Source organism: Spodoptera frugiperda, chromosome 6, assembly GCF_023101765.2.
Source record: "Spodoptera frugiperda isolate SF20-4 chromosome 6, AGI-APGP_CSIRO_Sfru_2.0, whole genome shotgun sequence".
NCBI lineage: Eukaryota > Metazoa > Arthropoda > Insecta > Lepidoptera > Noctuidae > Spodoptera > Spodoptera frugiperda.
The window spans coordinates 731,448-753,239 of NC_064217.1; the positions used below are offsets into that span (position 1 = coordinate 731,448).

A 21,792-nucleotide genomic window follows, 5' to 3' on the forward strand; every position below is an offset into this window, starting at 1 on the left:
CTTCTTAATGATAAATGATATTTATTTTGCAAATAGGTTATAAAATAACACTTTTACACGTCAATCTCTTAAATAACTAGATGAGGCCGGCATTTCCTATCCGACTACTCTGAGAAGAAATGCCGAAACAAACTCAGAGGTCATAGTCTCTTTTAAAGTCCAGACAAAATCAATTAAAGATGTCGGAGAACCGTGCAAGTTGATTCTGTAGTGGTCTTTTGAGGAAAGAACCACAGCAGTTTGAGCGGACCTGTTCAGATGGCAGCACGCATGTGTCAGTTTACAATCAGCTCAGCTGACGGCTGTTGCTGAATGATCCGACGAACAACACCAACCAAAAGAACATTTGGGTAGGCCACACAAATGCTCAAACTGTCAGAATATAATTTACTAAAAATAAAATGACTAGCAAAAGTCTCACACGGTCCTCAAACTAACAATTTTAAAAGGAAATATAAAATTATAAAAGGAAAAAAATATATATAAAAACAATGTCAAATTGTATAAAAAATGTAACTATATGTTACAAACATGTCAGCAAGACCTGTGTGGACATTATAGCAGTTCATTCCCAAGCCTGACTATCCTCCAAGTAGTCTTTTATTTTATAAAAAGCTTTACTACATAGTTTTTCTTTAATAACATTTTTAAATTTACTTAGGTTTAAACTTTGAATATGGCTGGGAACTTTATTGTAAAAGCGTATACATTGACATCTAAACGAACCGCTTATTTTCTTAAGTCTAGTAGTAGGAACAACATATTTATTTTTATTTCTAGTGTTGATATTGTGTATATCACTGTACTTTTTAAATAATTTTATGTTTTTATGAGCATACACTATATTTTCATAGATATATTGAGAGGCAACAGTCATTATATTAATTTCTTTAAATAGTTCCCTGAGAAAATGCCTCGGACTAAGATTATAAATTGATCGAATGGCTCGCTTCTGCAGCACAAAGACAGACTGAATGTCAGCAGCATTCCCCCACAGGAGAATACCATATGACATACCATATGGAAATAACTAAAGTATACAATTTATTTTTTATTTATTTATTTATTAATTATAACAAAACTTTGTCAATGCTTATAATAAATGTAATGAGATCTTATTAATTAATTTTGGTCATTATACATCAGGCTAAACGAGTTTCTCATCATGTAATACCCAAGTAACATCTTTGAAGTCATCGGTACCCCAGCATCAGTCAAACGAATGAGAATAACTTCTTGTTCTGTAGCCAATTTAGCGACCGACCTAGCTTTCGTGTAGTCGAACCACTCTTTAGATGGTGCGTACTTCTTTGGAAGTTATATCTGGCTGCAGCAGCCTACCGGGTAAAACAGGGTGCATAAAATTCGAAGGTTGAATAGATACTATGAAGAATTTCCCTATATCCATTCACCCCTTTTCTGTATCTATTCACCCCTTTTCTGTATCTATTCACCCCGTTTACCCCTTTCTACCATTTTAACAGCGTTTTCCATCTTTTGCAAAATCCATTGGCTTTCTTTTTGACATAAGCTGGTGATCCGTTTTCTATGAGATTACTGAAAAACAACTATGCCGTAATAAGGCCTACACGTTTTTTTTGTAGGCTTTATTAGGGCATGGCACATAGGTAAACAAAACAACGATTATATGAAATACACCGATATTATAGCTATTTCACTTATGTGAGGGGATGACTAAATGTATAATTGTCATACAGACAAAACACGGCAAGTCGTATACTGATAAATATAAAAATACTAACAGTTTACGCTACTCGAATTTTATAAAAACTAAAGTGCGCTCCACGTCGTGATTGTTTTCGACTGTAGGTTCCAATACAATCGCGGCACCGGTTGCTTGCTGTGCTCAAATTAGTTAAGTAACGTGCATGCACACTTCTACAAACTTTGGCGACCATTTGAAATCGGGAAGAGGGAAATTTTCAAAATAGGCTTTATTGGGGCATAGGCCTTATTTGGGTAACTTACTATACTTATTTTCACAACCAAGACATATTTTTATTCTAAACATTAACTATGATATATTATCAAATGTCAGGTAAGTCGGCGAGCGGTTTGGGATCGTAGTTAAAACGCATCAAAAGTAAAACGAATCAAATTATTACATATTAATTATTTATTATTAATTATTTAGGTACCAATTTCAAATTATACAAAATTTATCATAAATGCTGAGCATGAAAATGTCTTTTGGGATCTTGCTATTCAGTTCACTGGCGCGGGGTTCAGCAGTTCACTGTGGGGCCCGGCTGGTCACTGTGGGGCCCGGCTGATCACTGCGGCGGAGTGGCGTTGCGTGGCACCAGCCTCAAGCCCCGACGTAGTAACACCGGGCGCACGGGGCCCACAGAGCGGCCGGGGCCCCGGCCGGGCCGCACGGGGCCGCGCGACGCTACGATGACGCGCGTGTAGCGCGAGCCCGACGTGACGGTGACGGGGCTGGCGCCCGCGTCGGCTTCCAGCGCCGCCTCGTCGTCCGCGAACACGATGGGCAGCCGCATGATGTCCGCGGCGCCCAGCTCGGCCGCGCCCCCCGCGCCCCCGGCAGCCCCCGCGCCCCCGCGGCCGGCGGCGAGGCGCGGCGCCGCGGCGGCAGCAGGGCGAGGGGCGTGGCGCCACACCCGCGCGACACTAGCGCGGCGTCCCCGCCCCGCTCGCTGCGACAAAACCAAGTTAAACATGATAATATAGCTAAGACTCGTCAATAATATAAGTAATTCAATTTAGCCAAATTTGACGTGGTGTATTTGATTCTAAACCTATTTATTTATCTTCATTTCGTTCGTTCATGTTAGTTCACGAAGGTTGTCTATGGTTCCAAAACATAATTTTTGCTGTCCATAGCTGTTAGTTAGTCTATGTCTTATGTCAACTGTCACAGTGTCGTGTGATAGCTCACCTGACGGAGGGTAGAGGTCCGGTGGGAGTGGAAGGTGCCGGCGCCGCGCTCGGTAAGTGTGCGAAGTCCTCGTCCTCCTCTTCTGGCGCCCCCAGCACCCGTAGCAGACCGCGCCCCTCGCGGCGCCGCGTACCCGCCCCTGTGCCCCCAGTCGCGCCCCCGCCCCCGCTCAGGGCCACGTCCAGTATCCAGCGTGCGCATTCCTCCTGCACGAGATGTCAATTGATAAGTTTCAGCATAAATAGGTTTTAGTAAAACTTTTTCACATTCGGAAGAGTCATGCTTCGGCTCGACCTGAGAGGAGGCCGACAACGGATTTGTAACCGTTCTGAAGTTGTGTGAGGGGCGATCGTGTATTTGTAACGATGACGTCAGCAGTCAGCACTACACACTCACCGCCACGGCCGCGTCCACCGCGTGCTGCGGCAGGCGGCGCCGGCGCCGCGCCCCCGCCCCCAGCCGCAGCCAGTCGTCCGCGCCGCGCAGCTCCAGCACGCGCCGCGACACGTCGCGCGCCGCGCCCCGCCAGCACTGCGCGCCCCCCGCCCCGCACACCACCAGCACCGGCAGGCGCGCGCCCCCCGCCTCGTCCGCCGCCTCGCGCGCGCCCTCCGCCGTCACCAGCGCCGGCGCCAGCAGCACCAGCGCCCGCGCGCGCGTGCCCCCAGCCAGCGCCGCCGCCAGCGTCGCGCCCGCGCCCAGCCCGCCCAGCACCACGGGCCGCTCGCCCGCCGCGCCCAGCGCCGCCGTCAGCGCTGCGCGCAGCCCGCCCGCTACCGCGCCGCACCACGCCTCGGGCGCCAGCGCTGCGCCCCCGGCGCCCGCCGTCACCAGGCGTGTGTGTATCAGCGCCCCCAGGCGCCGCAGCCAGCGCTCGTCCTGCCGCGGCCGGCCGCAGCTCACCCACAGCAACCAGGGCGCGCCCGCCGCGCCCTCGCCCACGCTCGCGCCCACTTCACTCAACACACTGTCACTCGCCACCGGCCCTTGGGTGCCCGTGACGCGCTCAGCCAGGCGCGGAGCGACGCGGCGCAGACGGGCTAACGCCGCCTCGTACAATCTGCGCGGACCGCGCGGTAGCTGCGCCTGCAGCCAAGCAGCGGGGCGCAGCACGGCTGCGGAGTGTGCGGGGGCGCGGGGGCGCGGCCAGTGCCAGCCGCAGGCGGCGCGCGGCGGTGCGCACGGAGTCGCCGGCGCGGCCGCCCGCCAGCAGCTCGAGGCGCGCGCGCCGCAGGATGTCCAGCACGGAGTCGGCGAGGCGCGCGTGCGCGGCCGTGGGCGCCGCGGCGGTGAGGCGCGCCTCCCAGTCGTCGTCTTCCCCGTCGGCGTCGTCGTCCGCGAGCAGTCGCAGCGCCTCGTCGTCGTCGGGCAGGTCGGGCGGCGCGGGCTCGAGGCGCTCCACGTCGAGCGGCGCGGAGTCGGGCGCGGGGCGCGGCGCCAGTAGCACGCGCACGGAGTGCGTGGGTCCGGTGGCGGCGCCGCGCGCGCGCGCGTACGAGTGCTCCACCCACACCCCGCAGCGCGGCTCCTGCACAGACTATACTGCAACCCCGGCACTATAGGCCCAATTACCCCCCTTCCCAATCTTACCAATCCCCGATTTCCCAACAACCCTTAAGAGCTAACCCCCAAAAGGCCAGCGCACGCACTTGTAACGCCTCTGGTGTTTCAGGTGGGCGGCGGCGATTGCTTACCATCAGGTGAACGGTAGTTACCGTTTGCCGGTTGGTTTACCGACTTATTCCATAAAAAAAAACACTGCAGCCCCAGTAGTGGGCCAGTAGTGGCGGCGTACAAATCGTACGATGGATGCAGTACTCACGTGTCCGCCGGCCAGTGCGTGTACGTAGGCCACGAGTCGCTCGTGGAGCACCATCGCCTTCGAAGCAGCCTCCTCTTTGTCTTCACCCATCTGATTAAAACATAAACATTTAAATCAATATTGTATATTAGGTAGGGTATTTATTTAGTTTTCATGCCTGTTATACCATGGTACAGTTACCCAATCGCTGACCATGCATTTACTTCAACTGCCCCAAATTACAATTGCATCAGCCAACATACACGAGGCGTGGACACGAGCTGCTGACACCGCGCTACGTGCCGACCATCACGCCATCGCAACAGCCCCGGCGGACCGCACTTCGGATCGATCATCGAACGTAGTCGATACCCTTAGATTAATCACTTAATTGTAATAATTATAGTTTAATAAATTAGTATTAAATCATTTTGGTTTTTTTGAATCCTCCGTCTGCAGCTTTCGTAATTTGCCATTCATAATTATTGTGATGTTTTGTGCCAATAGGGACACTCATCGGAAGTGACAATTGTACTATCCTACAAATAAATGCTTAAGTTTGTTTGTTATTCCTTCATATCAAAACAATTGAAGGGATCAGGGTGAAATTTGGAATAGGGGTAGATTATGGTCTAGAATAAATACACTTTTTATTCTACAGGAAAGCCAGAGAAAGCCACTGGCCGAAGCTAGCCAAATATCTCATGAAGTTGTTCCATATAATATTTGATATACCTATTGTATTGTTTCTATTTTATGAATATAAAAAAAAACATTGTTGAATTGACAATCTTTGCTCTTATATGATATTATGTGTTAATTACAGAAAAAGATCAAAAGTACATAAACATCTTAATTTTAAACACATAATAGGTACAATCAAGCTCATTATAAATAGGTAACAGGATCATTTTATAATGTGAATATAATAAGTAGGAATCTTAATGATTCATTTTTATATTGAAAAAGCGGCTATTACATTTTGCCGTATTATACAAACGATGTGAGACTGTTTGAAAAGTGGACATGTTGCTCTCATTTTATATGACGGTTTTGAGACGTTGAATATTGATGATATGAATCTTGGGTTTTATAAATCAATGGCTATACTGTAGAACTCCAATTATCCGAACTCCGACTATCCGGATATAAAAAAGTCCAAGTGCGCCAGTGTCCAATTATTCCCCCACAAGCAAGTGTTTGCGCGTCAAGTCTTGACTTGACTTGTCTTAACTTGCCGTTGTGCCTACACTGACTTCCCCCCGCAATTTAATTCAATAAAAAAATAGTGCAATATCAAAACGTAGCTTTTATTCTCTTCAATGGCAATTTAAAAAAAAAATCCGATTATCCGAATATTTGATTATCCGAATGGGTCCCGGTCCCCATTAATTCGGATAATTGGAGTTCTACTGTACTAGAATAGCTAATTACAACACTGCTGCTAGTGGTTAGTAGAAGCGTGTGGGTACCGGCACAAACTAATCAGGCTATAAAACAACTGGTGAAACTGTGGCTGTGGAGTAGCTAGTACAAATATAGTAATATAGTGTTCATGTATACTTTGGGTCCTTTTTGACTGAAGCATATTTTGATAAACATGTGAATGTAGGAAGCCAAAAATTAATTATGTGCTCTGCCCTGAATTGCTGGTAAAATATGTCAGCAACATACAGCAAAACTAGATAGTTTGAATAATACTGGATTATACTTAGGGGTGTTTAAATTTGAGAAATATGTAGGTATAGGTGGATACTGTGAGCAGAATAAAACAATCGTATGACAAGCACAACATATATTCACAGACTGGTGCGGCGGTTAACAATCCTAGACGAGCAGATATGTAGTTCCTACCCACTTAGTCTAAATATTAATACTAAATTAACTACATACATCACACCTCTCTTCTTAAATTACAATATGTGAATGAAAACAACATTAAGTATACAGAAATCTGGTGCCCGGTTTCCGAGTTCGCTTTGGGTACACTGTTGGCTGCTGCACTGATAACTCAGGTTGATCAGACGTCTGCTCACCCTCAACACCACTCACATCACTGGCCACATATTGTTTCGACTCATTTTCTTCACACACACTCTCACCCTTGCACTCATCCTCATTCTTTCCTATTACACTGCCCAAATGTCTACCTTACACATGTAGCTAGTAGTTTCTTCTACGATTACCAGTTCTAAGTCACCTAATCAGCAATCTTTGGAATATGACAAATACTGCTGTGGTATACCTACACTTTAATATAAATAAAAACCACACGAAACAAGTGCAGTAAACAGGGACTCACCTCGTGAGGCAGGCCAACACCGGCAACTTGTTGACACACGCCACCCGTGGCCATCACCATTTGTTAAACACCTCGGTTATACAACTGCCTCGTGCATATAAATTATAACTTTTACACAGCAATTATTTTTCTACTGGTTACACTTCATAACATAGTTGTATCTTGCAGGAAAGAAATCACAGTTATTTTACACTTAAGAAAAAACCTAAAGCATTTAGCACGTACACAACAGTCAACACTTTTTGCTAAAAATTATCAAACTCATAACAACAAATGTTGACACTGACACAACACATGACAGATGACAGCACACAACTTTAAGCTTTAAGATACGTTCCACTTCCAAATGGTACATAACGTTTCTAAAAGGGTTGGTCAGTCGTAACAAGCGGTCGGTCAGTGTTGCCAGCAAGAAATTTCGGACTGCCTTTTTTGGCAGGGGAAATATGGTAGCAATATCTAAACGCCATGTTTTCAACTTTTAAATTTTTATTATGACCTTCATCATAGTGCCGAACACATTCTTTGGTCAATAATAATACGTTCATTACGGATGTTATTAATTTATTCCTTGTATTAGTAGGTAATTACCGTACGGCAAATTGCCGTAGATTTTGCTACCGCAATATATTTGTTGCCAAAGACCATAGATTATTAAAAAAGACGGCAATTACCGAAATAATGGCAACATTGTGTAAATATAACTGACGATTGGGTGCCCGACCATCGTAACGTGAGTAGGAATGTCAGGGTAGTTGCCGCGTTGCAACCCAATTATCTACTCATAAATTAATAGGTACTTACGCCTGGCTTCCTCAGGTCAGGCCAGGTGAGGCCAGGTGAGGTCAGGTGAGGTCGGGTGAGGTCGTGTGAGGTCAGGTGAGGTCTGGGGAGGTCAGTGAGGTCAGATGAGGTCTGGGGAGGTCAGTGAGGTCAGGTGAGGTCAGCTGAGGTCAGGAGAGGTCGGGAGAGGTCAGGTGAGGTCAGGTGAGGTCAGGTGAGATCTGCGGAGGTCCGGGGCGGTCTGGAGAGGTCAGGTTAGGTAAGGTTAGGTCAGGTGAGGTCAGGTGAGGTCAGGTCAGGTGAGGTCAGGTTAGGTCAGGTGAGGTCAGGTGAGGTCAGGTGAGGTCAGGTGAGGTCAGGTGAGGTCAGGTGAGGTCAGGTGAGGTCAGGTGAGGTCAGGTGAGGTCAGGTGAGGTCAGGTCAGGTCAGGCGAGGTCAGGTGAAGTCAGGTGAGGTCAGGTTAGGTCAGGTTAGGTCAGGTTAGGTCAGGTTAGGTCAGGTTAGGTCTGGTTAGGTCAGGTTGGGTCAGGTTGGGTCAGGTTAGGTCTGGTTAGGTCTGGTTAGGTCTGATTAGGTCTGGTTGGGTCTGGCTAGGTCTGGCTAGGTCTGGCTAGGTCTGGCTAGGTCTCGCTAGGTCTGGGTAGGTCTGGGTAGGTCTGGCTAGGGCTGGGTAGGTCTGGTTAGGTTTGGTTAGGTTAGGTTAGGTTAGGTTAGGTTTTTTTTTTTTTATTAATTAAACGACTACCGCGGACAAAATCGTCCGCGCTCTTTTTTACGTATTGTTTATTTGTTTACATTTCTTTTTAATATACTTAATCAATATCGTGCCCTCACTCGACACGTCTTAATCTATACTTAATATCTATGAGTCCCTTTGCTCAGTATACTCATTTTTTTTTTTATTTTTTTTATATTTTTTTTTTTTTTATGTATTTTTGTTTTATATATATATATATATATATATATATATATATATATATTTTTTTTATTAATTGCCACAAATTACATTAATTTCTTAGTTATATGTTATATTCTATGTTATTTGCTTAAATCTAGGTAAATCTATTTACATGTTTGTATATTGTATATAAGCTTTAATCAGAGAGGAGTGGAAGGAAGGTAGGGAGGCCTTTGCCCTGCAGTGGGACAATCATGGCTGAAATCTAAATCTAATATTGTATGGTTTTTATATGGGAGGTGCACTCCTGCTTGCGACCAGGGATTTCGATAATCTCAGCAAGGCGTCCACGATTGGCGCATCCCGATTTTGCATGGCCGTCTTAAGGTTGTAATCGACGACCAGTTTAGACGGCGCGTTCATCGCCTTTTTGGCAAGGCGGCCTGTGGCGTCATCGGCGTCATCGGTGTAATAGACGCAACTGACTCTGTGTCTCGACACCGCCACAACCGCGTGGGAGACGCTTTCGCGGATCTGGTGCCTCCTCACCTTTGTGTTGATTATTATTACGCTGTCATAGGTCAACCCCTGCGCCTCGTGGATAGTGAGGATGCGCGAACCCTCGCCAGAACCATATCCCTGGCCAGCAAGAAGAGATTTCTCTTCCTGCGTATGAACCAGGAACAGCGTGTTCTTGGCGGATACTGGTATTTGCGCACCCGAGTAAGCCTCAACCCTCAGGGAGTGTATTCGTGACAGCGTCGTCTTGGAGGAGTATATCCCGGAGTAAATTTCGCTAAGTGTGTAAGCCACATCCAGTGGGTTGCGGTGCGTACAGAGAAGCTCCTGGGTGATGGCTGCCACCATATTCGGACGAGCGTAGTTAAGCTCAAATAAGTTTTCTCTGTCGATATATGGTAGCTGGTTAATATCCCCGACGAGGACGACCTCACTTGCACCAGACAATCTTACTGCCATTATTATGGCCCCAAAGTGGTTCATCAACGCCTCGTCTACCGTGAGGCGGTAGCACCTCTCACCCGGCTTGAACCCGTTTGATAGTATTGAGGCCATAGTGCGCACCTTTGATTTTACGCGATCTCCTAAGCGGCGCGCCAACTTCTCTCTGAGATCTTTGGCAGCTTCGGTTGTCGTGGTGGCCACGACATCTCTTTCCTCGTCGAGGTTTTCCACCACCCATGTTGTTTTTCCGCAACCTGGGACTCCGTTAATCCATTTGATGTTGGGCACCGGCCAAACCCCCTGTGATGCTGGAGATTCTGCAGTCCCGATAACAGACTGAGCCATCCTCAGAATCTTTTCATCCAGCATAATTCTTGTACATTTGGCAGTGACCACCATCGGATCGTCCTCAGGAGTTTTGAATTTAAGTGTCCCCAATCGCTCCGATTCCTCTTCATCCAGGGTCACAAACCCGCTTGTTGCGCTATATGCTGCCATGTACGACCCCGTCATCTCCCCAGCAATCACTTGGGATGTGGCGCTGTCGTACACGGCTGCATCGGCTTCCTCGAGCAGTTCCCGCAGCAATCCTTCTGATTGACGTTGGAAGGTCAGCATGATTTTGCTACATGTCATGAGGTTGACCTCCCTGGTCGCTCTCACCATAGCTACGTACTCGAGGAAAGCGCTCTTCACATGGTCTGTGATTCCCAAGTGTTTCGCAAGGATCGGCGGGCTTACGCACCCCTTGTAAGCTTTTGTCGGTGTGGGGACTTGGGTTTTCTGTTTTCCAGGGCTATTCCTGAAGAACTTCATTAGACCAGACTCCTGTCTGGATGTGGAGGGCGATTCGCGGCTTGTGTCTGGGATTAGTGCGGTGAGGATGGTGCCGATCGTTTTTAGTCGACTCTTCGACTTTGCACGATCCTCGTAGTTTCCGGATTTTTGTTTCTCTTTTTCGGCAGCCGCCTTTTGCTGGGCCCTGTCCGATCCGCTCAGGGTTGTGGGGCTTGTCGTTGGGTTCGTCGCGCCCGCTGTGGGAGCTCGAGGGGATTTGAGATAGCTCAACGTTTCCCCCCTGTCCTCATAACAGATCAGCTTATGCTGTTCTGAGGCCCTAAGACAGCCAAGGCGGTCCGCGACGTCCCCCTTTTCCCATCCCACCGCCATCGCATCCACACTAATAGTGCGGGCTGCGATTGGCGTGTGTTGTCCTGTTTCCCTGATCCTTTGGAGCAGCGAGTTTGCCTGGGCAAATGGAGTATCCTCTCTCCACTCGAGTAGTGCGATCGTCTTGCCTTTGTATCGCACTAAACGGCATCGGTGAGAGGCTATCTCCGCCTGGGGCAGTGCTGCGTATTTGCTGCCTCTCATACTCGCTTTGGCTGTGCTCCCGTTGATCAGGGCGGCGAGGCCTGGCGAAATGTGTACACGAGCTCCAGCTCGGCTTGATCCTATGCAAAAGCTTATGCCCAGTTTTTCTTCATCTCTGTTCATGAACAGAGCGACTCCACGCAGTTTGACGCCTGGTGTTCCGTGTGTGGCGCCTGCCAGAAACTGCGCGATGGATATGATGTTTATGTTGGGAGTCGACTGTTGGCTAGCTTCTGCTGTTGGCGCTGCTGCGGCTGCCGCTTGTGTGTGTGGTTGTGTAACCTGTGTAGTGTTCTGTGGTGTGGTTTGTGTTGTGGTGTGTGTTGTGACTTGCGTTGTGTTATTCGGTGCAGGTGTTGAACTCGGGGTCTTGTTTGCTCTGGCTGCGACTGTGGCGACTTTGCTCGCGAATGCCAAGAATGGTTTTCTTGTAGCCGGACTCTCCATGATGATGTGGAGTGAAGACTGGTTAGGTTAGGTTAGGTTAGGTTAGGTTAGGTTGGGGATCCCCCCACAGTGCTGACTTCCACGTAGTGATCCCCGGGCAACGCCGTGTCTGACCACCGTAACGGAGTGGCAGACCGGCGGCTAACGAGCGCTGTGCATTCGTACACTTTCCTTAATTGCGGTTGAGTACGAACAAGACTTTTCTTCGATGCCATCGAAGCCTCTGCGGGACGCCTCCGGGCGCTTCCAATCAAAACGCCCTTCTCAGGGCGAACCCAACGGCCCTTCTCAGGGCCAACCCAACGGCCCTTCTCAGGGCCAACCTGACGACATATCTGTGTCGGATACTAGCCGCGCACCATCTGCGGCTAGTTTGTTTTGTCGGGCGGACGACTCGTCGGACTGCGAGTCCGTGACCGAGGCGGTCGCCAGTACCAGTCGGTACCTAAAGCGGGCCTACCTGAGGCAAGAATCCGACGATTCTTCGGAATCTGTAATTGGTAGGACTAAAAAAGGCGAAGGCGAAATCAAGTTCCCACGATGTGGGACTTGATGAGGCTCAACGCCAGCTGAGGGCGTCTCTGGCGCAAGCAAAGCGGGTGGAGGTTCAAAAGGACCTAGAAGAAAAGGTCGCCGCCAAGGAGCGCGCAACCGGTGCTGCACGGTCCAGGGCCGGCTACGGGGCCTCCAACGTCCTGTACGCAGACCACTCAGTGGCCGAGCTAGCGCAGATGGCGCTGGAGGACAAGGAGGAGATTTTGGAGGTGGCCTCCAAGTCCTCCAACCTCAAGGGTACCTTTCAAAAGGCCCTTAAATGCCGTGCAGCCAGCTTGCACGGCATTATTGCGGAACTGGTGCAGCGCACGGCCACGGACGAGTCGCGGCAGCTGCAGGCGCGGGTGGATCGCCTGCAGGCTGAGGTAAGCCAGCTGCATAAAAAGCTGGCTGAAGCCACGGCTCCTGCCCCCAAAACCTCAGCAGCAACAGGCTCCTCCTCCGACCTTGAGGACATCATCCGCAAGGTCACTCAGGAGGAGAGAGCCTTCACCAGAGCCTGCCTTGCAGGTATAGAGGATCAGCTGTTGCCGGAAAAGCGCATCCGTCCTCCACTCGCGGCGGACAGAGCGCCAATCGCGATGCCGGCACCGGCAACGGTCCCATCCACCAGCGGGCAACCCCAGGCCCCAAAGCCCTCTAAGGGCAAAGGGAAGGGAAAAAAGTCCCAGGTGTCAGCTCCACTTGCGCCCAGCACATGTGCAGATGCACAAGTCGAGCTTGGAACCGTCCAAGCAGCTCCTCTGAGCCAGCCGGACGACGCGGGGGAACCTTCCGCCACCCCTCCCACCGAGACGTGGACGGAGGTAGTAAAAAGAGGGAAAAAGAAGAAGACGGTCCCGAAAATCACCCCGGCTGCTCCTGCAGCCAACAGGGCTCCTGCCGCTCCCTTAAACAAGGGTGTGAAACTAGCGGCTCCCAGGTCGGCGGCGGTGACGGTGACCATCACTCCAGAGGCCGCTGAAAGGGGGAAACATATGAGTCGGTGCTGACGCGGGCTCGTGGGTTTGCTGACCCCATCCAATTGGGCATCGGCCCCATCAAGTGTCGCCGTACCCAAACCGGCGCTCGATTATTCGAGTTCCCCGGGGCCGCGGGTTCGCAAAACGCGGATCTCTTCGCGGCTAAGCTGCGAGAGGGCATCGCGGACGTGGCAAAGGTCGCCAGACCAGTCAAGTCCGCGACACTGGAGGTTGTGGATCTCGATGATTCAGTTTCCGTGAATGAAGTGGTTGCGGCCATTGCAGCAGCAGGAGGCTGCTCCGTCGAGGCGGTGCATGGTCGGACCATCTGGACTGGCCGCCGCGGCCTGGGCATGACCCGTGTGGACTGCCCAGTCACCGCAGCCAAGGCCGTCCTGAACAGAACCAAAGGACGGCTGCTGATCGGGTTCAGCTCAGCTGTGGTCCGAGCACTTGAGGAGCAACCTCTGCGCTGCTTCAAGTGCTTCGGCACTGGCCACACCCGATACATGTGTCCGTCCAGCGCGGAGAGGGCAGACACCTGCTACCGTTGCGGCAAGTCGGGGCACTTGGCGGCGTCCTGTGACGCCACCACGCCGCACTGCGCTGTGTGCGCTGCCAGTGGTCGCCCAGCGAACCATTTCATGGCTGGGAGGAAGTGTACTCCTCCCACAAAGAAGGGCAAAATGCAGGCGCCAAAGCGTCCTGCCGCTGCCAATGCCACCGCCACCGCTACCCCGGTCACGGTCGCTAACGCGGGAGATGAGATGATTGAATAATGGGGCGCAATCATCTCATCCTACAGGCCAACACCAACCACTGCAGAGCGGCCCAGGACCTGCTGGTGCAGACCATGGCAGATTGGTTGGTGGACGTAGCGGTAGTTGCCGAGCCCTACTGGATTCCCGACCGTTGGCTGGGCGACAGGGATGGCCTAGTCGCGATTGCGGCACGGTCTTCCACAGACTCCCCTCCCCTCTCGCTTCTAGAGAGAGGATCGGGATACGTGGCCGCCGTGTGGGGGGACCTGGCCCTTGTGGGGGTCTACTTCTCCCCAAACCGCCCTCTCCAGGCCTTCGAGGATTTCCTCGGGGTACTTGCGGTCGTAGTCGGCAGGATGGCGCCGCGAAAGGTTTCCGTACTGGGGGACTTGAACGCGAAGTCAGAGACGTGGGGCAACTCTGCTACAGACGCTCGTGGGCGGGCGCTTGAGGCGTGGGCAGCCTCCTCTGGTCTCTCCCTCTTGAACAGGGGGAGTGTTCAAACATGCGTGCGGCGGCAGGGTGGGTCCATAGTGGACGTTACCTTTGCCTCCCCAGTGCTGGCCGCACGTGTGGAGAACTGGCGGGTGGACATGGTGGAGACTCTGTCGGACCACAGATATATTCGATTCGAAATCTCCACCCAGAGCCGACGGGGGAACTCCACATCGTCGGGCCGATCCCCGTTTCCACGTTGGGCTCTCACTCGCTTGGACCGGGAGGCTGCAAAAGAGGCCGCGTTCCTACAGGACTGGCTTTCGCCCCCTGCCGTTCTAGACCTGGACGTTGACGCCGCGGCGTCACAACTCAGGGGGTCTCTGACCGAAGTGTGTAACTCCAGCATGCCTCGGACTCGTCGTCCGCCTCCAAACCGTGCCGTGTATTGGTGGTCGGAGGAGCTGGCGCAGCTGCGGGCAGCGTGCATGGCCGCAAAGCGTCAGTTCACGCGGAGTCGTCGCCGGCGGCACCGAGATGAGGCCAACGAGGACCGCTTGTACGAAGCGTACAAGGCGGCAAAGGCGGCCCTCAAGTCAGCTATCGGCGCCGCCAAAGACGCAGCGAGAGCCGAGCTGCTGGAGACACTAGACGGCGATCCATTCGGGAGACCATACAGGGCGGCGCGTAACAAACTGCGCCCCTCAGGTCCCCCGGTGACCGAGACCCTTGAGCCTTCATTGCTGGATGAGGTGGTGCTGTCCCTGTTCCCGCGCAGGAACGCCGATTTCACCCCTCCAGCAATGAACCCCCTCGGGATATGGAGGAGGAGGGACAGGTCCCTCCTGTCGCGGAAGGCGAGCTTCACACGGCGTTAGTCCGCCTCCGGGGAAAGAAAACTGCCCCCGGCCCAGACGGTATCCCCGCTAGGGTAGTGGCCATTGCCGCCTCCCAAATGGAGGAGCGGTTTCGGGACCTCTTCAGCGCGTGTCTCGCAACGGGGAGGTTCCCGAAACCCTGGAAGGAAGGGCAACTGTGCCTGCTGCGCAAGGACGGACGCCCGGCAGACTCCCCTCGGCATACCGGCCCATCGTTCTGCTCGATGAGGTCGGAAAAATGTTCGAGGGGATCATCGCTGCCCGCCTCAACCGCCATCTTGCAAACGTTGGACCGGATCTCTCCGACGCTCAGTTCGGTTTTCGAACCCAGCGGTCGACCATAGACGCCCTGACCCGTCTCAAGGGCCAGGTCAAGGAGGCCGTGGAAGAAGGGGATGGACTGTTGGCTGTGTCGTTTGATATAGCCAACGCGTTCAACTCCATCCCCCATTCAACCATCATAGAGGCGCTCCGATTCCACGGGGTGCCTCAATACCTTCGGAGCCTACTGGCCGATTACTTGGCAGACAGGGCTGTCGTCCTTGTCGACAGAGACGGAGAGGTTCGGCGCTACGTCGTGGAGTCCGGCGTTCCGCAGGGGTCAGTGTTAGGACCCCTCCTATGGAACGTTGGTTTCGACTGGCTCCTGCGGGGAACGCTCCTCCGCGGGACGAGTGTCATATGTTACGCGGATGACACTCTCCTCACTGCCCGCGGGGGCTTCACGACGGCGGCCAACCTTGCGTCAGCGGGCGGCTCCCTGGTAGCTAACAGGATTCACCGCCTGGGGCTGACGGTGGCGCTGCACAAAACCGAGGCCGTGTTCTTTCACGGCCCGAGGCAGCGCCCCCCTCCCGACGCCCACATCTACGTGGACGGCACCAGGATCGCGGTAGAGGGCCAGATGAAATATCTGGGCCTCATCCTGGATAGCGGGTGGCGCTTCGGCCCGCACTTCGCCGAGCTGTCCAAGCGCCTTTTGAAGACAGCGGATGCCCTCTCGTGGCTTATGCCAAATCTGGGGGGCCCAGCGCGCGATGCCGGCGTCTGTTATGGGGCTCCGATTTGGGCGGACTCCCTACACAGAAGGGAGAATGCCACCGCCCTTCGTATGCCCCAGAGGGCTATCGCTCAGCGGGTGGCGCGGGCCTACCGCACAGTGGGCTTCGCGGCGGCATGCGCACTGGCGGGCACACCTCCGTGGGAGCTGGAGGCGTGGGTGCTCGCCAGAGTCTATGATTGGACGGCAGAGCGGAGGGCGCGGGGAGAGCACCCGGCGCATGAGGTGAGGGAGGCCGTGCGACAGGAGGCCAAGGAGGCAATCGTCGTCCACTGGGCGGACGACCTTGCCGCTGCTGCCTTTGGCAGACGAACGCTGGACGCCATCGGGCCAGTCCTCCAGGCTTGGCTCGAGCGGCCGTTTGGTTTCCTCTCCTTCCGCCTGGTGCAGGTGATGACAGGCCATGGCTGTTTTGGCTCATACCTGCACCGCATCGGGCGGGAGGAGAACCCGTCATGCCACCACTGTGGCGCAACAGCGGACACGGTGCGGCATACTCTGGAGGAGTGCCCATCGTGGTCCGAGCCGCGGCAGAATTTGGTTGCGGCGGTCGGCGAAGACCTCTCACTCCCTTCCATTGTTCGCGTTATGCTGGGGAGTGAGGAGGCATGGGCGGCGGTCGCCTCCTTCTGCGAGGGCGTAATATCGCAGAAGGAGGTTGCGGAGCGTGAGCGAGAGGAAGACGCCCTCGCTCCAGCGCTCCGACGGAGAAGAGTCGGCAGGAGAAGACGACTATACAACCGTCTTCTCCCTCCCGGGGGTGAGTAGCGGGTGCTAGGCGCGGGGGCGCCTACACCTGCATTGCACTACTCACCTCTCGCGGGACGGGAGCGGTTGGCACACGACCGTTCCCGATGCCCCTTTCCCATGCTAGGGAGGGGCTTGTAATGGCCTGCCACCACAGGTGGGCTCCGCCGAGGGGGTTCTGGTAGTAAAGGTTCAGCCGGTCTCCCAGACCCCCTAAATGGCGACGCGGGTGTGCTCCTGGGTTTTTTAGTGGGTATGCCGGCTTCTACATATCGGAGAGTCCCACATATCTCTCTGGTCCCCCGACGGAAGGACGATACGTAAAGTATTTTTCCCAGGGTCAAAAAAAAAAAAAAAAAAAAAAAAAAAAAAAAAAAATAAGGTTAGGTTAGGTTAGGTTAGGTTAGGTTAGGTTGGGGATCCCCCCACAGTGCTGACTTCCACGTAGTGATCCCCGGGCAACGCCGTGTCTGACCACCGTAACGGAGTGGCAGACCGGCGGCTAACGAGCGCTGTGCTTTCGTACACTTTCCTTCATTGCGGTTGAGTACGAACAAGAGTTTTCTTCGATGCCATCGAAGCCTTTGCGGGACGCCTCCGGGCGCTTCAATCAAAACGCCCTTCTCAGGGCGAACCCAACGGCCCTTCTCAGGGCCAACCCAACGGCCCTTTTCAGGGCCAACCTGACGACATTTCTGCGTCGGAAACTAGCCGCGCACCATCTGCGGCTAGTTTGTTTTGTCGGGCGGACGACTCGTCGGACTGCGAGTCCGTGACCGAGGCGGTCGCCAGTACCAGTCGGTACCTAAAGCGGGCCTACCTGAGGCAAGAATCCGACGATTCTTCGGAATCTGTAACTGGTAGGACTAAAAAGGCGAAGGCGAAATCAAGTTCCCACGATGTGGGACTTGATGAGGCTCAACGCCAACTGAGGGCGTCTCTGGCGCAAGCAAAGCGGGTGGAGGTTCAAAAGGACCTAGAAGAAAAGGTCGCCGCCAAGGAGCGCGCAACCGGTGCCGCACGGTCCAGGGCCGGCTACGGGGCCTCCAACGTCCTGTACGCAGACCACTCAGTGGCCGAGCTGGCGCAAATGGCGCTGGAGGACAAGGAGGAGATTTTGGAGGTGGCCTCCAAGTCCTCCAACCTCAAGGGAACCTTTCAAAAGGCCCTTAAATGCCGTGCAGCCAGCTTGCACGGCATTATTGCGGAGCTGGTGCAGCGCACGGCCACGGACGAGTCGCGGCAGCTGCAGGCGCGGGTGGATCGCCTGCAGGCTGAGGTAAGCCAGCTGCACAAAAAGCTGGCTGAAGCCACGGCTCCTGCCCCCAAAACCGCAGCAGCAACAGGCTCCTCCTCCGACCTTGAGGACATCATCCGCAAGGTCACTCAGGAGGAGAGAGCCTTCACCAGAGCCTGCTTTGCAGGTATAGAGGATCGGCTGTTGCCGGAAAAGCGCATCCGTCCTCCACTCGCGGCGGACAGAGCGCCAGTTGCGATGCCGGCACCGGCAACGGTCCCATCCACCAGCGGGCAACCCCAGGCCCCAAAGCCCTCTAAGGGCAAAGGGAAGGGAAAAAAGTCCCAGGCGGCAGCTCCACTTGCGCCCAGCGCAAGTGGAGATGCACAAGTCGAGCTTGGAACCGTCCAAGCAGCTCCTCCTCTTAGCCAGCAGGACGACGCGGGGGAACCTTCCGCCACCCCTCCCACCGAGACGTGGACGGAGGTAGTGAAAAGAGGGAAAAAGAAGAAGACGGTCCCGAAAATCACCCCGGCTGCTCCTGCAGCCAATAGGGCTCCTGCAGCCAATAGGGCTCCTGCCGCTCCCTTAAACAAGGGCGTGAAACTAGCGGCTCCCAGGTCGGCGGCGGTGACGGTGACCATCACTCCAGAGGCCGCTGAAAGGGGTGAAACATACGAGTCGGTGCTGACGCGGGCTCGTGGGTTCGCTGACCCCATCCAATTGGGCATCGGCCCCATCAAGTGTCGCCGTACCCAAACCGGCGCTCGATTATTCGAGTTCCCCGGGGCCGCGGGTTCGCAAAACGCGGATCTCTTCGCGGCTAAGCTGCGAGAGGGCATCGCGGACGTGGCAAAGGTCGCCAGACCAGTCAAGTCCGCGACATTGGAGGTTGTGGATCTCGACGATTCAGTTTCCATGAACGAAGTGGTTGCGGCTATTGCAGCAGCAGGAGGCTGCTCCGTCGAGGCGGTGCATGGTCGGACCATCTGGACTGGCCGCCGCGGCCTGGGCATGACCCGTGTGGACTGCCCAGTCACCGCAGCCAAGGCCGTCCTGAACAGAACCAAAGGACGGCTGCTGATCGGGTTCAGCTCAGCTGTGGTCCGAGCACTTGAGGAGCAACCTCTGCGCTGCTTCAAGTGCTTCGGCACTGGCCACACCCGATACATGTGTCCGTCCAGCGCGGAGAGGGCAGACACCTGCTACCGTTGCGGCAAGTCGGGGCACTTGGCGGCGTCCTGTGACGCCACCACGCCGCACTGTGCTGTGTGCGCGGCCAGTGGTCGCCCAGCGAACCATTTCATGGCTGGGAGGAAGTGTACTCCTCCCACCAAGAAGGGCAAAATGCAGGCGCCAAAGCGTCCTGCCGCTGCCAATGCTACCGCCACCGCTACCCCGGTCACGGTCGCTAACGCGGGAGATGAGATGATTGAATAATGGGGCGCAATCATCTCATCCTACAGGCCAACACCAACCACTGCAGAGCGGCCCAGGACCTGCTGGTGCAGACCATGGCAGATTGGTTGGTGGACGTAGCGGTAGTTGCCGAGCCCTACTGGATTCCCGACCATTGGCTGGGCGACAGGGATGGCCTAGTCGCGATTGCGGCACGGTCTTCCACAGACTCCCCTCCCCTCTCGCTTCTAGAGAGAGGATCGGGATACGTGGCCGCCGTGTGGGGGGACCTGGCCCTTGTGGGGGTCTACTTCTCCCCAAATCGCCCTCTCCAGGCCTTCGAGGATTTCCTCGAGGGACTTGCGGCCGTAGTCGGCAGGATGGCGCCTCGACAGGTTTCCGTTCTGGGGGACTTGAACGCCAAGTCAGATACGTGGGGCAACTCTGCCACCGACGCTCGTGGGCGGGCGCTTGAGGCGTGGGCAGCCTCCTCTGGTCTCTCCCTCTTGAACAGGGGGAGTGTTCAAACATGCGTGCGGCGGCAGGGTGGGTCCATAGTGGACGTTACCTTTGCCTCCCCAGTGCTGGCCGCACGTGTGGAGAACTGGCGGGTGGACATGGTGGAGACTCTGTCGGACCACAGATATATTCGATTCGAAATCTCCACCCAGAGCCGACGGGGGAACTCCACATCGTCGGGCCGATCCCCGTTTCCGCGTTGGGCTCTCACTCGCTTGGACCGGGAGGCTGCAAAAGAGGCCGCGTTCCTGCAGGACTGGCTTTCGCCCCCTGCCGTCCTTGACCTGGACGTTGACGCCGCGGCGTCACTACTCAGAGGGTCTCTGACCGAAGTGTGTAACTCCAGCATGCCTCGGACTCGTCGTCCGCCTCCAAACCGTGCCGTGTATTGGTGGTCGGAGGAGCTGGCGCAGCTGCGGGCAGCGTGCATGGCCGCAAAGCGCCAGTTCACGCGGAGTCGTCGCCGGCGGCACCGAGACGAAGCAAACGAGGACCGTCTGTACGAAGCGTACAAGGCGGCAAAGGCGGCCCTCAAGTCAGCTATCGGCGCCGCCAAAGACGCAGCGAGAGCCGAGCTGCTGGAGACACTAGACGGCGATCCATTCGGGAGACCATACAGGGCGGCGCGTAACAAACTGCGCCCCTCAGGTCCCCCGGTGACCGAGACCCTTGAGCCTTCATTGCTGGATGAGGTGGTGCTGTCCCTGTTCCCGCGCCGGAACGCCGATTTCACCCCTCCAGCAATGAACCCCCTCGGGATATGGAGGCGGAGGTACAGGTCCCTCCTGTCGCGGAAGGCGAGTTTCACACGGCGTTAGTCCGCCTCCGGGGAAAGAAAACTGCCCCCGGCCCAGACGGTATCCCCGCTAGGGTAGTGGCCATTGCCGCCTCCCAAATGGAGGAGCGGTTTCGGGACCTCTTCAGCGCGTGTCTCGCAACGGGGAGGTTCCCGAAACCCTGGAAGGAAGAACGGTTGTGCCTGCTGCGCAAGGACGGACGCCCGGCGGACTCCCCCTCGGCATACCGGCCCATCGTTCTGCTCGATGAGGTCGGAAAAATGTTCGAGGGATCATCGCTGCCCGCCTCAACCGCCATCTTGCCAACGTTGGACCGGATCTCTCCGACGCTCAGTTCGGTTTTCGAGCCCAGCGGTCGACAATAGATGCCCTGACCCGTCTCAAGGGCCAGGTCAAGGAGGCCGTGGAAGAAGGGGATGGACTGTTGGCTGTGTCGTTTGATATAGCCAACGCGTTCAACTCCATCCCCCATTCAACCATCATTGAGGCGCTCCGATTCCACGGGGTGCCTCAATACCTTCGGAGCCTACTGGCCGATTACTTGGCAGACAGGGCTGTCGTCCTTGTCGACAGAGACGGAGAGGTTCGGCGCTACGTCGTGAGTCCGGCGTTCCGCAGGGGTCAGTGTTAGGACCCCTCTATGGAACGTTGGTTTCGACTGGCTCCTGCGGGGAACGCTCCTCCGCGGGACGAGTGTCATATGTTACGCGGATGACACTCTCCTCACTGCCCGCGAGGGCTTCACGACGGCGGCCAACCTGGCATCAGCGGGCGGCTCCCTGGTTGCCAACAGGATCCACCGCTTGGGGCTGACGGTGGCGCTGCACAAAACCGAGGCCGTGTTCTTCCACGGCCCGAGGCAGCGCCCCGACGCCCACATCTATGTGGACGGCACCAGGGTCGCCGTAGAGGGCCAGATAAAATATCTGGGCCTCATTCTAGATAGCAGGTGGCG

At 54.5% G+C, this 21,792-nt stretch overlaps 2 protein-coding genes and 1 non-coding gene across 3 annotated transcripts; 1 reads left to right on the forward strand and 2 right to left on the reverse strand.

The window, feature by feature from the left end:
- Window position 1: 1 nt before the first annotated feature.
- On the reverse strand, window positions 2-7,372 carry LOC118267778 (uncharacterized). Its single transcript, XR_007705371.1, has 5 exons — window positions 7,024-7,372; window positions 4,743-4,832; window positions 3,317-4,448; window positions 2,921-3,126; window positions 2-2,678 (listed from the first exon to the last, which is right to left on the reverse strand). It is a non-coding gene; the product is annotated as an uncharacterized LOC118267778 (transcript).
- A 1,477-nt stretch (window positions 7,373-8,849) lies between these two features.
- On the reverse strand, window positions 8,850-10,343 carry LOC126910728 (uncharacterized). The gene has a single exon (XM_050694046.1). The coding sequence runs from the start codon at window positions 10,331-10,333 to the stop codon at window positions 8,993-8,995; it is 1,341 nt and encodes a 446-aa protein (XP_050550003.1). The 5' UTR covers window positions 10,334-10,343; the 3' UTR covers window positions 8,850-8,992.
- A 1,146-nt stretch (window positions 10,344-11,489) lies between these two features.
- On the forward strand, window positions 11,490-19,573 carry LOC126910792 (uncharacterized). The gene is made up of 3 exons (XM_050694472.1): window positions 11,490-11,514; window positions 11,993-12,553; window positions 18,311-19,573. The coding sequence occupies exons 1-3, from the start codon at window positions 11,490-11,492 to the stop codon at window positions 19,561-19,563; spliced, it is 1,839 nt and encodes a 612-aa protein (XP_050550429.1). The 3' UTR covers window positions 19,564-19,573.
- The last annotated feature ends 2,219 nt before the right edge of the window (window positions 19,574-21,792 follow it).

Bases quoted from the DNA above. Each gene is read 5' to 3' on its own strand.
- LOC126910728 (XM_050694046.1), bottom strand. From the start codon at position 10,333: ATGGTGAGAGCGACCAGGGAGGTCAACCTCATGACATGTAGCAAAATC.
- LOC126910792 (XM_050694472.1), top strand. From the start codon at position 11,490: ATGATGTGGAGTGAAGACTGGTTAG. The intron at 11,515-11,992 runs GTTAGGTTAGGT...TGTAATTGGTAG, and splicing joins GTGGAGTGAAGACTGGTTAG to GACTAAAAAAGGCGAAGGCG. The intron at 12,554-18,310 runs GTATAGAGGATC...CCTGCTTTGCAG, and splicing joins CACCAGAGCCTGCCTTGCAG to GTATAGAGGATCGGCTGTTG.